The sequence below is a fragment of the Ctenocephalides felis genome, unplaced genomic scaffold (assembly GCF_003426905.1).
Source record: "Ctenocephalides felis isolate EL2017-DRISC unplaced genomic scaffold, ASM342690v1 CF-g0.4_SCAFFOLD_01492, whole genome shotgun sequence".
Lineage (NCBI taxonomy): Eukaryota > Metazoa > Arthropoda > Insecta > Siphonaptera > Pulicidae > Ctenocephalides > Ctenocephalides felis.
Genome location: NW_020537646.1, coordinates 21,523,222 through 21,540,148, shown reverse-complemented (window position 1 = coordinate 21,540,148; position 16,927 = coordinate 21,523,222). Strand labels below are relative to the sequence as shown.

General features: G+C 28.2%; 1 protein-coding gene across 1 annotated transcript; it reads left to right on the top strand.

Moving 5' to 3' along the window:
* The first annotated feature begins 12,738 nt into the window (after positions 1-12,738).
* LOC113371016 (activating signal cointegrator 1 complex subunit 2-like) lies at positions 12,739-16,499 on the top strand. Its single transcript, XM_026611669.1, has 14 exons — positions 12,739-12,774; positions 12,838-12,915; positions 13,123-13,265; positions 13,343-13,526; positions 13,585-13,785; positions 14,120-14,328; positions 14,387-14,539; positions 14,665-14,817; positions 14,917-15,215; positions 15,343-15,429; positions 15,499-15,667; positions 15,741-15,894; positions 16,035-16,162; positions 16,305-16,499. The coding sequence occupies exons 1-14, from the start codon at positions 12,739-12,741 to the stop codon at positions 16,456-16,458; spliced, it is 2,148 nt and encodes a 715-aa protein (XP_026467454.1). The 3' UTR covers positions 16,459-16,499.
* The last annotated feature ends 428 nt before the right edge of the window (positions 16,500-16,927 follow it).

The following is a 16,927-nucleotide window of genomic DNA, read 5'->3' as shown; positions in this document are numbered from 1 at the left end:
ATACCTACATCATGCTCTTCTGATATGGATCGTTCGTCATCGGCACCAGCGAAGCCGTCCGAACCCTGGGCACGTGATTGCATAAGATCAATGATGAAACAACGAAAAAGCGATAAAAGAAATATAAGAAGAAACTTATTGATGCATTATAAATATGAATCATGAGACATTAAGAAGAATGAATTATAGCTGCGACTAAATGTCGACAATAATTTATAAGTTCGCAAACTTGAAAACAATTTTGATATTGCAGCAATAAATATTTTGTGCGATATCGGATCGGTATTATAATGCATCTGAAAACGCATTAAAATTATTTATTTAGGTGTTTATATTACTACCGCAATGGAGTCAGGGCCGAATCGATTTGAGTGACAGATTTACAAGCAGTCAATTGGATAAAGAATTGACATAGATATAATATATCATTTGCACATGCAGAAATATATAATTATATGAATATATATATAATATATATATATATATATATATATATATAATTAGTATATTAGTTTGCTTTTATAAAATATAATTACCCTCGCAATCAATAAAGCTACCTGCAATGCAATATATAAACCATCCCAGTAAAAAAATTATTGATAAAAACGCATGGTTTTGAAATACGTTTAATCTAACAATGAGTAATATTATTAACTTCCCGTAGGGCAAGTTATAGTAATCGCAAAAATTCGAAAATGAAAATTTTTATATATCTTTACGTTTCAGAGGTTTCTGAACATTTTGGCATACCTTAGAAAAAAAATGGATGTATGTGTGTGCGGATACAAATTTCCGTCGACGATTTCGGAAACACGGATGTAGCGATTTGAATAACTCAAAAAACATTCGATTCGTATTGATAAGGAGACGTGCTGATTAGTTTTTGGTAAAGGCAGGTCAAGCCGTTCCGAAGATATGGGGCAAAAAGTGCCAAAAACGGTAACTCAGTTTTTAAGAGAACGGAGCGTTCGATTTGAATAATTCACAAAACGTTTTACTTGTATTGACAAGATGAAGAATTGATCAAATTTTCATGAAGGCAGATCTAGCGGTTTCGGAGATCTAACAAAAAAAGTAAAAAAAAAGCCATTTTGCGGTCAAAAATAAACATTATTAGATATTTTATAGATATTTTAACAATAAGTATAAATTTTGTTTACATTCCTATGGGTTCCGTACCAATGTTTACGCGTTAGACGGCGACGCGGCGCTCACGCGCTTCAATATTTCGTCTTTTTGCAGTTAAAGCAGTACGATTGCTTTGAAAAAAAGTTCAGTATTTCCAAAATATTTCAAAATAAATGATTTAAGATAAAATGATTTAATATGGTTCGAAATTTTATTAAAAGATTCAAATCATTGATCAACTTTTATTGATTATTATTGATTATTTTTATTTACTCGAATTTTGAATTGCGATACGGGAATTTCCAGCAATTTGCACGATGCCTCAATTACCTTAAGACAGAACTCTACTTACAGCTAGTTAACGACATAAGATTAAGCTACGTAACGTCCATGTTTTTCATAAACATATCCCAAATATTTTTTTAATTCTTAATGTTTTTTAAAACAGATTATAATCAATTTGTAAAAATTTAAATCATTTATAGATATAAGTACTCCAAATGTTCTACTCAAAATAGAATAAAAATTAAGTATTTAGCTCTACTCAAAATGGAAATATATGACTTATTGTTAGTAATTCTTTTTTGTAACATTTACTTTGAGGATTGCAACATTAAGTACTTACTATTGGTTTATCTTTCGACATAGTTTTGGAAATAATATTTGTAGCAAGTTAGTCACATAATAAAATAATTAGTTACATTTTTTAAGTATTGATTGTAATTTTCTGCTGTCAACATAAAAATAGAGAGAAACACGTTTTTTCAATTATGATATCTAAACCCTAGATCTAAACTATCAGGCTAAAACAAATGATTTCACTTTAAAAACATCAGATCACACAATTCTATGCTACTTACATAATATCAGAAAGAAATATAATAAATACTGTCACTGTACTATGTATTTTTAGTAATTAGATAAGTAAGCGAAATTGAATCGCGTTTTACTGGTTGGTATGACCTAATAAGTATGAATTACATATTTCAAAAAGTTGAACATTGATTAGGATTAGCAAAATATTTAATAAAAAAAATTCATAACAAAGTTTAAATAATAAACTTTTTCTATTATTACATATTTTGCGTTGTCAAAGATAACGTTGATTTTAAATTTGTTGAATTCAATTTGTATGAAACCTCTCATATTTAATTCAAAAATTTTGTGCACTTTTCCTTTCTATTTTTATATCTTTTATCTAATACTAAAATAAAGCACTTTATTTCTACTATATTGTTTTTTCACACTAATCGCATGTTTCAAATGCATTTTATTGGAACCAGATAAAAATAAGATTTATGAATATTTTTTTAATAACTAAAAATATTTTTCATTCCTATGGTATTAAAAAGACCCATTAATCTAAAATGTAAAAAAGTAATTTTATTATACGTTTGTTATTTTTTGTCATTTACTGAGTACTTCTTTATTCAGTTATACCTTTTGAAATCCAAACCAGTTCATTCTGCATTTTTTGCAAATACTTATTTAGAAAATTATGCATAAAATAATTTATAAGATATAATTTACAAGATAAAGTGGCTATTTTACATAATTAAGATAAACGAAAATTGTTTAGCTTACTACCTAATTTCTTTGTAATTGGCTACTGGCTTGGAAACAAATATGCAATAATGCAACAATGTATTATGAATTAATTAGCAAGTACGCTATTTGTTTAAATATGATAATATACAGTTTCTGTAAATATTGGCGGTCTTTATAGATTTCAAATGCTTGTTGATTTTTATTGGTATGTACATATGTGAGAGGACGATAACATCTGGCAAACAATTGTTCACAGCAACTCACACACGTAGGTACAAACTTTCATTCCATTTCAAGCAGTTTCGGTGAAAGATGTTCAAAATAGTTATTATTATTTTTATTGTTTCGAAGAATTAGTCATTATGTACACGAAATAAACCAAAGTCAGTCAATTATTTGTCTTACCGTAACCCACGGCTTACCGTAACCTGTAATTACTTATGATCTTCTAGATACTCAAGAAAGAAATTGATGACTAATTTTATTGCAAATTATCTATCAATATATTTTCAGTACTAATTTTATTGCAAATTATCTATCAATATATTTTCAGTACAATTGGAAATAATTTAATTTTTTAAATAAACATTAAAATATTTATAAATAATTATGTGAAATTATAGGTTAGTAGAAAATTAACGGAAAATAGTAAAAAAAATTAAAAATAAAATTTGAAAAGAGTTTCAGTAGTTACACTTTCAGAGTTAAAAAAAAAACAAAAGTATACGTGCATCTAACTCTATATTTGTGAAAAAGATAGTTTCTCTCGACGATAGAGCAATCGATAAACGCACAAGGTCGAACAAAATAAAAAACGTGTGAAATCAGGACACAATTAATGAGAACAATCAATAATCGATAAGATAAATTGAACAGTTATTGAAAATTTTCTGTAATAACTGGATTGAATTACAAGCATATTATACTGATATTATACACATTAAATCTTTCCAAAGCAAGATTTATCAAATCGATAATTTATAAAATAGCTATTACAAGAATTCATAATAGTAATAGTAATCGATATTGTTTGGTATGCATCGATGATCATTAATAAACAGATTAAAGTTACAGAAACAAAGAACACGTGCATTAAATTAGAGTAGCTTATCTTCAGATTTATTTATTTTTTATTATACATCCCTTTTATCGTATTTTTATCACAAGCATTTTCTAATGGATTTTTTGTTATTAGTCAGATTTCATATATAATAATTCAAATGTTCTGATATAAAAACTAATAGAGATAATTTATGTAGAGTTGATTATACACATTCTTTGATTATGTAGCCAAAATTTGTTTTTAGGTTTTTTATAGTAATCATTTTTTTACAAATATATAATAATAATTTATTTTTAGTTACACAATTATGTGAAAATATAAAATCAATTTATTATTCAATTTATTTTATAACGATACACATTCGCAAAAAATCTTTTAGAATTTTAAATCCAAATCACACGATCTAATTTATGCAGGAAAAAAATTAATTTTGTTTAAAATATTATGAACAACATATGAAACAAAACATATTTATTTAAGTACTGATGATGCATTGAATTAATATTATATGACATATGTCTCGAAATTCCAGAAAATTATTTTCACTAGTCTGCAAATATTTCAGAAAAAGCATTTAGGTTTCTCATTTTGCTTCTAGTATTTTTTGCGCACATGTTGAAAATGTTGAAATTGTGTGCAGGTCAATAATTCATCAAATAGAGATGTTATGTTTTTGTGTAACAAAAAATACCAGGTCAGTTCATGCCACCCATAATGTTTGGGGACTTACTTCCTGGGTTTGCTCGGTCATGTGTTCTATGTAGTATTTAGCAGTGCAGCACAACAGAGAAAATTTAATGATGTTAAATGATAAATAGAAATTGAGAAAAAATAAAAATACTAATGTAAGATATATAGTGAAATTTTTTTTTTCAAAATATTGGTAAAATTTCAATGATTGATGACTGCTGTGTTATAAAAAGATTTATAGTACTGAAACGCATTTAGTTCCAAAATGTTAAAACTTTAAGAAATAATTAGAAAAAATATGGATCATCGATAAAAATCATATATATTTGCTTATGATAATAGTTGGATTGGGTTCCATATTCATTTATTATAATTAAAAGAACTGGTAAATATTATAATTTAATAAAATAAATTATTTCTATGTAAATTTTGTATGTAATTGTGCATATTTCATTTGTACATGACAGCTTTTCAATTAGTTCACAATTGCCGACCACGCGCAATATGTATTTATGACTACAAATAGATAACCAAATCTGATAAAATAATTTATTACAACTAATGCAACGCATTTTTTATTGCACAAGCATTTTTTAATTTTTTGCATCTTTTGCTTTTGCGCAGACTAGGCTATAATTTTAATTTTATAATAGTATAGTAACTTTAATAAATATATTGATCTTAAAATGCATTTATTATAAGGTTTTATTTTTAGTAGATTGTCCCTTACACTTGCATTAAGTAGGCTTTTAATCGCCCACATGTACGACATGAACTAACCTTGCGAATCGCAACATGTTTTCGGAGTAAAATGTCGTTAATTTGCATATCAAGTGAGAAAATGCCGATGAAATTAATACTTTTTGATATCTTTTGACATTTCAAAGGCACCGAACGCTTTTAATGTGAAAATAATTTTTTAACATACCACAAAAAAGCTGTAGTAAATTTACATATTTATACATAAAGCGCGACAGATAATGGATAATTGATAAAATTTTTTCTTTTATTACCCGAGTTTTAATACTATCTATCTAGTTCTAGTACTCTCTAATGAAATAATATGCAGTAAAGTAAGTACATTAAAATAAAACAATAATATCACAAAGGTATAAGAATGTGTAAGTTAAAAAATAAAAACTACATTAAAAATTCATGCAACAATTAAAATATGGTTTTTTATACCAAGATCGCACTATTTCAACTACTCTAGAAAAAATGTATAATCGCTTTAATATAGAGAGTTGCTTCTTGTTTATCTTTAAGCATATTTTATATGTTATAAACAAATACAACAGTGTCGACAAATGCGAAAAATCGAACGCCTCCAATCAATTATACAAAAAGCCAGTTAAGTTGATCTTAATTTTGAAATTTTATTTATCAAAATCACATAATGCTCAGATTTGAATTAAGCTGTAAAGTTTTCAGTTCATCACCAACGCCCATGATTATAATGAATAAACAACCTTAATTATTCTACAGCATTTGTTACAAATGGTAAAACGATTTCAGTAGTTTGCCACAACAATAAAAGGAAATATCCCCTCTTTATTTTATCTGCTCGAATGAATTTTTGAATCAATTCATCGAACGATTTTGTAATAGCAGATGAAAAGCCAGTAGTTTATTTGCAAAAGTAGGTTAAATTTTAGTACCCTTGATGCAAAAAGCTCAATAAACATAGAATAATTGGTAATCGGAAATAAACAAAGAGATTTTATATGTGCTTTCTCTTCAGCGTCAAATAACGACAGCCTACACGCAAGAGTTCAAAATATTGGCCAATAAAAGATAATATATTCAAAGCATTTAAACAAATGTTAGCAGTAGAAACGTTTAAATTATATTTAATAGAAGTAGTGAAATATTAACATGAAATTCATTATGCTAACGATTTTTGTAAGTGTAATAAATTCAAGATTTCATATTATTTGTAAAGTTGAATTGAATAAACTCCAATTTCCTTATTTTATATTCCTCGCACCATTAAATCTATATGATTAAGTGATGAGACATTTAAGAATTAACTTTGAGAAAAACGCAGGTTTGTACCAATTATAAAATTTCACTTACACTTCTCAATAAAAATGAAAACATGCAAACAAGAATATTATACAATGCAAATTTCGAAATTATATGCCAATAAATATGTTCGGACGTATTTCCGTTTTATTATACTGGCCATGAAGGTGACACTCTTCATGGCATTGAGCTTTACACGGGATGGTTGCTACCCCTAGTAGAGGGGGTAGCGAAGAGTTTGATAGGACTAATTGTTCACTTTCAAAAGAAAAGTCCGCGCAACAACAGGTTTAATGAATAACTAGTTGGTTTGGTATTTAGCCTTGAGGCAAGTTACATGAACTTCCCGAAATGTGTAAATAATCGACTTAATCAAAAAAAAAAAATGTGTAAATAATATACTTCAATAATCCTACTTTTAAAAAAAACGATAATAATTTTAGCAAACTTTGACGAATTTTTAAAATTAAACTACTTGTCGTTAGGCCGTAATATTACAGTAAGTTCTATAAGACCATGATGTATATCGCCAAAAAAAATTTCATGAAAATCGGCTTAAATATTTTTTTCAACAGTTAATTACAAGAAAACGGCTCGGTAGATTTTCACCTAAAATTAATCAGTATCATTCCCAACTAATATCTTTCGAACAGTTTTTGATTTTTTAAAATCGGTTCGGTAGGATGAGCTTAAATGTCGACGAAAATTTAACACTTTTTTTTCAACAGTTAATTACAAGAAAACGGCTCGGTAGATTTTCACCTAAAATTAATCAGTATCATTCCCAACTAATATCTTTCGAACAGTTTTTGTTTTTTTAAAATCGGTTCGGTAGGATGAGCTTAAATGTCGACGAAAATTTAACACTTTTTTTCAACAGTTAATTACAAGAAAACGGCTCGGTAGATTTTCACCTAAAATTAATCAGTATCATTCCCAACTAATATCTTTCGAACAGTTTTTGATTTTTTAAAATCGTTCGGTAGGATGAGCTTAAATGTGGACGAAAAGTTTTTTTCAAATTACAAAGAAACGGCTTGGCAGATCGTTGCACAAAACTGACAAACGATAGTCCTCACCGAAATACATCAAATGGCTTTTAAATTTCTAAAATCGGTTCAGGCGTTATTGAGAAAACGTCGATCAAAAGTCTAATTTTGACAAATGCCAAAAAGACCATACTGATTTTTGCAAACTTCGACGAATTTTTAAAGCTGAACCAGTTGTCGTAGGGCCGTAATATTTTAGTATGATCTAGAAGACTATGGTATCTATCGTCAAAAAAATAATCATAAAAATCGTCGAAATTTTTTTTTTTTAAACTTTATTACAAGAAAACGGCCCGGCCGATCTCTACCAAAAACTAATCAGCACGATTCCCAACCAATATCTTTCGAACGGTTTTTGAATTTTCAAAATCGATTCAGAATTGCGGGCTAAAACGTAGACGAAAAATTTTTCACTTTTCTGCCATTTATGAAGAAACGGCTTGGCCGATCGTCGCACAAAACTGACAAACAATAGTCCTCGTCGAGATACATCAAATGGCTTTTAAATTTTTGAAATCGACCCAGCCGTTTTCGAGAAAACGTTGATTTACGGCAAAAAATCTGTTCACATACACACACACACACACACACACACACACACACACACACATACTTTTTCCAAATTTGGTCTCATTCGATTCAGAATGGCTTGAAACGTCGAGAAAACATAAAATTAGCGAATCGGGTTTTTTGATGAAAACATAAACTTCTCCTTCGGGAAGTTAATAAATAAATAAATCTTCTTTCATCATAACTTACAAAGTGACAAATGAGTGATTGTAGCAAGAAATGCAAAAAATACATACAAATAGAAACAAAATCAGTGTTCAACACAGTCCACAGCTACAGGGATTAAATTATAACCCAACAACCTGAATTATCGAAGGAGAGTTTAAATAAATTCTATAACTACGTAACGCAAATACAAAATAAATGACACGTGTGTAGACCTGAGGTAAAAACCTCGTAAGTCTCTAGAAGTAGTAATATCCGTTTTCACTTCAAAATTCAGACCCAAACGAGTTTCAAATAGAAAATAGCTTTTCGGGGCATTGTTGCAATATATTGCATCAGATCAGACTTTAAAAAAGTATTAAAGAAAAGACACTAGAAATAAGAATAGACCTAATCGCTTCTCCAATAACAATAACAATAATACAAATGAATACATAAATTCAAAGAAACAGTTGAATATAAGTATTCAAATCATATCACATTTGATTTTGCAATTTTAATTAATTCATATTTATTCCAAACCTGATTCATCCAACAAAAGTATCGAAACTTCCGCATTCGAGTGTACTAATTCCGAAGCATTCCAACCAATTTATTAAACAATTCTTTGTTTGCCTTCACATTCATCTAGCCTTCATAAAATTCAATACCATTTAATGAATCAATTGCCTGGCAAACTATTACAGCTGCATGTAACACTTCGGCGAAGCTTAGCAATTAACGCTAATGTATTGTCGCGTATCATACAATATAAATGCGATCAACAAAGTATTTGATGTAATACAGGCCATTTGGCGGTTCAGCAACAAATTTTATAATTTAGACATTGGAACCCAAGTTTTAGAAAACTACGATCAATAAAAGCACCAACAGATTTAACTAGGGCTAACAAAAACTACAATTGAACTAATGTATAAAAAGAAAAACATTTCGAACAGACGAGTCCACAAATTTTTACGAACCACTTCTATACTTCTTAAATTCATATTTTTTACTTCTTACTATTAATCTTATAGCAAAGAGCAAAAGTGAATTTTAATGAGGTATTAAAAATTTATTTTTTCTAAGTACAAGAAATATTTATTCATTAGGAACTATAAAAATTTATTTTCCAAATTAGACACTCATTAAAAATCAAATGCTATGAAAAATTATAGCTATAGATATTTACATTTGTGAAGAGGCATGAAGACTCTTCTTAGATAAGTATACATAGTCTTCTGAGTCTTTATACTTATTCTGAGATACATATGACTTTTGCAGAACAATTGGATTTTTAATGATTGTCTCATTTAGAAAAAAAAAGTTTGTAGTTCCTGAAGAAAGGGACATACTATGGGACATACCATAGTCCAAAAATTTAGAATAAAATCATTTTGATTTGGAGGCTTTTGGTTAAAAAATTAAAATAATAAACTAGTTGTATATGGCATCATGCCTTAAGGCAAATTGCTGGAACTTCCCGAACCATAACAAAATGTTCGAAGAATATTAAATGTTTTGAAATAGATTATTAAATATACTGTAACACTGTCTAATATTTATTTATAGAATTATTCTTATAATTATTAATTATAAAAATTATATAAACTGAACTGCGAAGTTAAAATTATATTCATTTAAAGTATATAAGTGAGCTTTAGAACTTTAGCCAGAACTAAAATTAAAATCTGAATTATTTTCGATATACAAAAAAATGTAATTTTGAATTTTTTTTTTTTCAAAAGCAATAATTTTGTCAAAACAAGCAGATAGCTTTTTGAATCATTCAAATCGGATGCTTAGTTCTCTCAAAAACTGCCAAATTTTGCACAATTAGCTCGATATCTCTAAAACGGCTGGACCTGCCTTTGCCAAAAACTAAACACAACCCTTCACAATCATTAAAAATTGAATGCTTTAATTCAAATCGGATACTCCGTTCTTTCAAAAACTCGATTTCTATTTTCTGCACTCTTTGCTCCAAATCTCCGTAATGACTGGACCTGCCTTTGCCAAAAACTAATTAGCACATCTCCCTATCAATAAGAATCGAATGTTTTTTGAAGCATTCAAATCGGTTAATCCGTGCGCCCGAAAACGTGTACAAAAAGATGCGGACACCCAAAACACAAACACACATCCATTTTTTCGGAAAACTACGCGAAAATGTTCAGAAACCTTCAAAATGAAGAAATGCAAAACTTTTCATTTTTAATTTTCGGCCCATTACTATAACTACCCTACGGGAAGTTAATAAATGATAGCTTTCTAGATAAACTGAAACAATATATAAATATATTGCAAAGGAAATTGAACAGTAATGAATTGAACTGCAATTAATACTTTTATTTTATAAGCATTTCAAAAAATAATTAATAATATGTTTAGTATACAATCACGCATGTTTTTTTTTTTTAAAAAAAAACAAAATGTAAATCAAGATGCAATACAAAAACGAATCCGCATAGGATTTATAAAATGCCGAATGAAGACACAAAACAGGCGTTATTGCATTTCTTCTCCATAAATAACCTTTAAATATTTTATTTTGGCAATTGTACCCAGCATCTATATTTGCGTTGGTGATAATTAAATCGACTTTACAAGTTTAATTGTATGTTGTCATTATAATTACTTGTTGATATAATTTAGAGATAACTTCTAAGTCATGCACAAGGCCTCGAGCAAACTTAATGAATACTGTATGAAGTTATGATCTGTAAATTATACATATGACTCGGTATGATTTGTGGAAAACATAATCATACTGTATATTCTTTATGTAATCGCGAAAGAGTTAAAGAACTCTCAAGGGCATTTGAATTTTTGACCACGTCATTTTAGAACATCTTCATAATTATATCGTTTTGTACATCTGATTTAAGATCTTAAGAAGATAGAATCTTCGAGGATTGCAAATATTAAATATAGAACCACTATATTATTTTTGAAGGAATGGTTTATTATTTTTTGCTACTGCTATTAGACAATGATGTGAAAACAACAATTACGGTAAACGTGTCAAAGAATTGAAATCATTCATTTATTAACATTCCGAAGATTGGGCCGGCCATGGTCCAATCTTAGGCCAAATCTTAGGCCCGGGTTTGAATCCAACCTCGGTCAGTTCGCTATCAAAGCAGCATGAAATCAAATTTTCCCTTGAAATCATAGATTTCAAATATGATCTCAAGTAATAATGGCCTTTAGTGGGCATAGCTAAAGAAGTTCATTGGAAATAAAAAGGAAGTCGAATTGTATCCCTAAACACACAGTATATAGAAAAGTATATGGATCAACATCAACTTTGTGCAGCTTTGTGCATCAACTCACGTGTGGATCAGCCTCTTTGGAAGAAATATTCATTAAAAAGATTAAAAAATAAGTAATAAAAAATAAAAATATGTAAAGAAAAACTGAAAATGTATGTAAAAAAAGTAAAAATGTAAAAATTAAAAGTAATATTTTTTTTAAAAGAGAAGAAGTTTGTTTATTTGCAAATTTTATATTTTCTTAAAGTATCAAATTAATAAGTTATTAAAGTATTTAATACAAAAAATGAGAAAAAAAACTATTAATGCATGTGCGTAAACGTAAAAGCCAAAATTCGACTTTTTAGTTTTCTCAAAAAACGGATTTCAAGAATTTGAAATCATTATTAACCGGTATTTTAACTTCGTTTCGTTAAAAAAATATTGACACAACACCACTGATTGGATGTCCAACAAAGTGTCAACAATTCAAAACGTTAAAGACAAAACTAATTTTATCATTTTTATGAGAAAAAAATTAGATTTTCAAAAAAAACATGCAAAACATACCACTGGATCATAATATCAAAATATTTTATTATTATTATTTCATCATTGAACATGAATTTCTTACCTTAAATATGCCTGACATCTGCACTGCACAAAAATTAAAATATAAGTTTAGATTTGAGTCTTGAATTGCAAAACTTATCCTTCATCGACTTCTAGTATAAAATTATTTTATTTATCTATAACATATTATATGCTTGTTTATTTAATTTTTATTAAATGTAAACATTTTTCATTCACTGTTTACATGCACTCCTAACCATTTTGCAACTCTAATGTCGTTTTATTACCAACGTAATATTTTTAATGAGAAAGGAAGTGAAGTAAATCTTCTCATCTTGCAACACTACTGTCGTTTTATTACCAACGTAATATTTTTAATGAGAAAGGAAGTGAAGTAAATCTTCTTACTTCATTCATGTTATTTCTTTGGTTGTCAGCGCGGATTTGTCAACCTACAAATTGTTACACAAAGCAGTTAACAGGTTTTTTTATAAATCAATTTGCTAGAAAGGATAGTTTAAAAAAAGTGTAAAAGTATTGACCAGAATAGTTATTTGACAGTTTTTTGTCACGTTATTTATAACATACTTAATCATGAAATTGTAAATTCTATTGCCGCTCTCTGTTTGGCATGCCATTTCCAAATTAATTTGTGATATTAGGATTTTGTATTGTCTAAACATAATTTATTAATATGACAGAAATAAATATTAATGGAAGTTTATATCAGGTCAGTAAATTTAGCACTTCAAGCCATTTCACTCAATAGTATTGATATATTTGCTTGTTGTAGAATCCAGAATGTTTACCTTTGGAAGATCTTAAATTTCAAGTGAATGCAAATGGCGTGAAAAGAGATGTTAAGGCTTTTGTAAGTATTGCTAATTAAGTAATTGTGCATTAACCAATTTGTAAGCATTGCGTTATATATGTGTGTTTATTATTTATAACAATTTCGACAAAACATTGTCACCGATTTGTTTTGTATCTACACCAGTTGGTCAATAGGTTCTTGCTCTGAAAATTTTATATAATTTTGAAGAAAAGCATTAGACAAAGATCAATATAATTGTTACAGAGCGACTTTTGGGTGGAAAACCGTTGCCATTCTCGATATCCTGGACCTCCTAAAACAGGAAGTGCAGAAGATGAACAGTGGCTGAATAGTATGCTATGGTTTAACAAAGAACTAGAATGGATGCTAAATTTGGAACACTTTAGGTTAATATAATGTTAAGAGTAAAAGATTGAAATTTAAACATTTATTGCAATATTACAATATTTATTACCATCCATAGGTTTTGGTCGAACATAGTTTATGATACAGGATGCATGGAATCCTTGATATCGTTTTTACAAGAAGCTTCTCCATTTTACCTTCCGTTTAAACATGAAAGTAAACAAGTTACAGAAGCATATGTTACTGCATATAAAAGAGTTTTGCAAATATTTTGTCGTATCATCACAAATAAGGAAAATGAGGTAGACATAATTCAAAGTAAATAGATTTAATAAAAACTAATAAATTTGCCTTTCACAGGGTTCCTGGATAGGAAAATTATTTTTAGCAAATTTATTATATGACTATAGTTTAATAACTATTCCAATATTGTGGGATCTGATTGCACTTTATGGAGTAAATAATGTGACAATCTTGACTAGATTTATGGAAACTGTATTTAAGTTGCAACCAAAGTATAAAGATGATCTCAAAGTCGCATATTTATTTCTCAAAGAGAAGGTAATGGTTATTTATGTATGTTTTTGTAAAATTTATGCATATTCAAATATGTAACGCTAATCTTAACAACTCTTAAATTTATTTGCTGTTTTAATTTACTTATTCGTAGTTCTCTTTGTTGTTGAAGTTTTAATCGGCTACTTTTTCTAACATTTTATATTGATTCTTATTGATTGATGACATTATTTTTTTGTTATTTAAAGTTAGTTTGATAAGTTATTTAGATTCTATATCATTAAAGTAATGATATCTGCCAAAGATTACAAACTTATTTTTACTTTACTTCATGACTATAAATTTAATTTTTTGACCTAAAAATTTGGTGTACTTCTAGGTATTTACTACAATTGAAAACCAATCAAGTGCTTTTACTACGACATCAAATTATGTAGGAGAGCAAATAAATTTATATCCTACTTCTGCTGAGACAGCATTAGTTGATTTGGCTTGGCATCTTTTAGATTGTGCTGCCACTATGAGACATTTCTTTGAAGTTTATCCGGCTTCCAAATTAATTTGTCGGGATTTGAAAATATATTCAAGGTAAATGATCATGTAGGTTACATGTAGATTGTGTTCAACAGTTTTAATCATTTTTTAGCATAGCAGTGCTGTATGATAATAGTATACCAATATTATTCAACAAGCTGATTGACAAAAATAATTCTGATATTGTTGACAAAGCAAGGGTTGAACTACTTGAATGTTATAGATTAATACTAAATACCTGTACCGAGGAAGCATTGGCGAATCCGTAAGTGTTATGTTCTGAGTAATATATTAATTATATAATGAATATATTACTCAATTACGGATATTAATATATTTTAATGTAGTTGAACCTTATCTGTTATTGTAATTTTACTATTTTTATTTTAGAGCAAAAGCCTTAATTCCAGCTGATATGTTTTTAGAAATTATTAGTGAAACACTTCATGTGTTACATAATCAAAAAACATTTGTTAGAGACTTGTTAGAGAAGCAGCCACTTCAGAATGATATGGAACTTTTGAGACAAGTTTGCTGCAACTTGTAACCTTTTTTTATTACTTTAGTTCAAAAATAATCTATTGAAATTTTATATATATATCACTAGTAAATACACCAATTTTATCCTTAATGCTAAGATAGAGATCCAGTCAAATGCGATTTTATTCTGCAGTCTCTAATGTCCTCAGTTGATGATTCTGACCCCAAGAAAATAATTTTTCAAGATTTATGTTCATATAATCAATCTCCATCAAAAGATTTTAATGACTATATAAGTGACGATGAAGGTGCATGTGGAGGAGCTGTGAATAATGATAATGATACTAACAATGCAATAGCTGAAGTGTCTGATGTTTTTCCTAATCTAGGAAGTGGATATATTAAAAGATTAATTGACTATTTTGGTACTTCTGAAAATGTAATCAGTGCGTTACTCGAAGGTAAAGTTTTAATTTTGTTTATTAATAACCTCAATATGTTCTTAATGGTTTTCTTGTTTTGTTTACTTATTTTCAAAATTTATTTAGTTAAGATGAGTTTATTTTGAATTATTCTAATTTTTTTTAGATAATATTCCTAAAGAACTTTGTTCATTAGACACTTCGGAACCCTACATTCCACCAGATCCTTTAGAAGAATTACATAATAAATTAGGTATACCTCTATTGCTTCTAAATAAGTATGTTTATATGTTTTATAAATTAATTTCAAATTTCTCTTCAGGAAATGCTCACTTAAATGTGTTTGATGGTGATGAATTAGATATAAGAGTACGAGATGTTCCAAAAGAACATTGGCAAAGTAAACATAAGAGGGGACCTAAAAATTTGAATGAGTTATTGAATGACAAAAGCCATATCAATGAGATTAAGTCCAAGTATCAGGAATATAAGTGCGTTTTTTTTATTTATATTTTGTTTATATTGATTAATTTTGATATAAATTTGCTTCATTTTCTTTTTCAGTCTTGTCTATGACAACGTTTATGATGATGAATATGATGACTCCTTTGAAGGTCCATCTAAACCAATTGCTGAAGACGATGATTCCGAAAGCAATTCTAGAAGACCAACAGAACTACCTAGAGTATTGCGGAAGCAAGTACATAATAATAGTGAGGTAGAATATTCAAATTAAATCAAATCACATAAATCGAATTTAATTTGCATTCATAATTTGTTGTTTCTGTATTATATTGTATTTCTATAAAGTCCTGGTATATTGCCTTAGTTTTATTAACAAATCTTTTGTCTTCACAGTCAGAGGAAGATGAAGAAGAAGATGAAAATAGTTCTTCTACTCCAGCCACTAAATTTCAACCTTTCTGTGAAAATCCAGAAATTATTCGTGCTCGTAGAGAAGCACAACGGAATAATAAATACCCAAAGTTTGTATTGATAACTTTATAATAGATTAACATTAGTTTATATGATAGTTAATTGATTATGATGTAGTGTGATTAGTTCATGTTTGTGTTCAAATATTTATATTGATATCAAATTATTCTTACTTTTTTCAAAACATTTCAGTCGAGATGTGGTGGGAAAACCTAAAGGGCATGGACAAGAGAAAGATGTCACTATTAATCGTGATAAGAAAAATACTAATAAATCGACAAGAGCCAATCACAACAGGAGGCAAGGAGCTGCATGGAAGAAAAGTCGTGGCATGATGCCATTTTAATGTAATATTTTTTTTTTGTTCTTCTTGACTGAAATTTATCTTTTTTTACATATTTTAGTATCTGCGATATTCACATTGAAAAAGCAATATAGCTGTTAACAATGATTTATTTCAGAACTAATTTAACATTAGATCGTTATGGTCACAGATTATTATAATTTTAACAGTAAGTTGTTATGGTATGCCTACGAAAGGTACACTTATTTTGAATTATAATTACTGTTAATTCTATCACAAATGACAATAATGTTAACTCATGGAGTTAAAATTGTTAGTGAAATAATATTTTATAAACTAAGAAGATTGATATTTAGAACTTTGTCTTGTGAGACATGGTTACATTTTTTATGTCAGTTTATGTTTGATTCCCCTCGTGAACACTCTTCATTTTATGGTTTTATTAATTTGTTTTTTATCAATATTTTGTTGATAAACCAGTGCTTCCGCAATTTCTTAGAAATTTGTAAAT

Bases quoted from the DNA above. Each gene is read 5' to 3' on its own strand.
- LOC113371016 (XM_026611669.1), top strand. From the start codon at position 12,739: ATGACAGAAATAAATATTAATGGAAGTTTATATCAG. The intron at 14,540-14,664 runs GTAAGTGTTATG...TTTTTATTTTAG, and splicing joins GAGGAAGCATTGGCGAATCC to AGCAAAAGCCTTAATTCCAG. The intron at 15,430-15,498 runs GTATACCTCTAT...ATTTCTCTTCAG, and splicing joins AGAATTACATAATAAATTAG to GAAATGCTCACTTAAATGTG.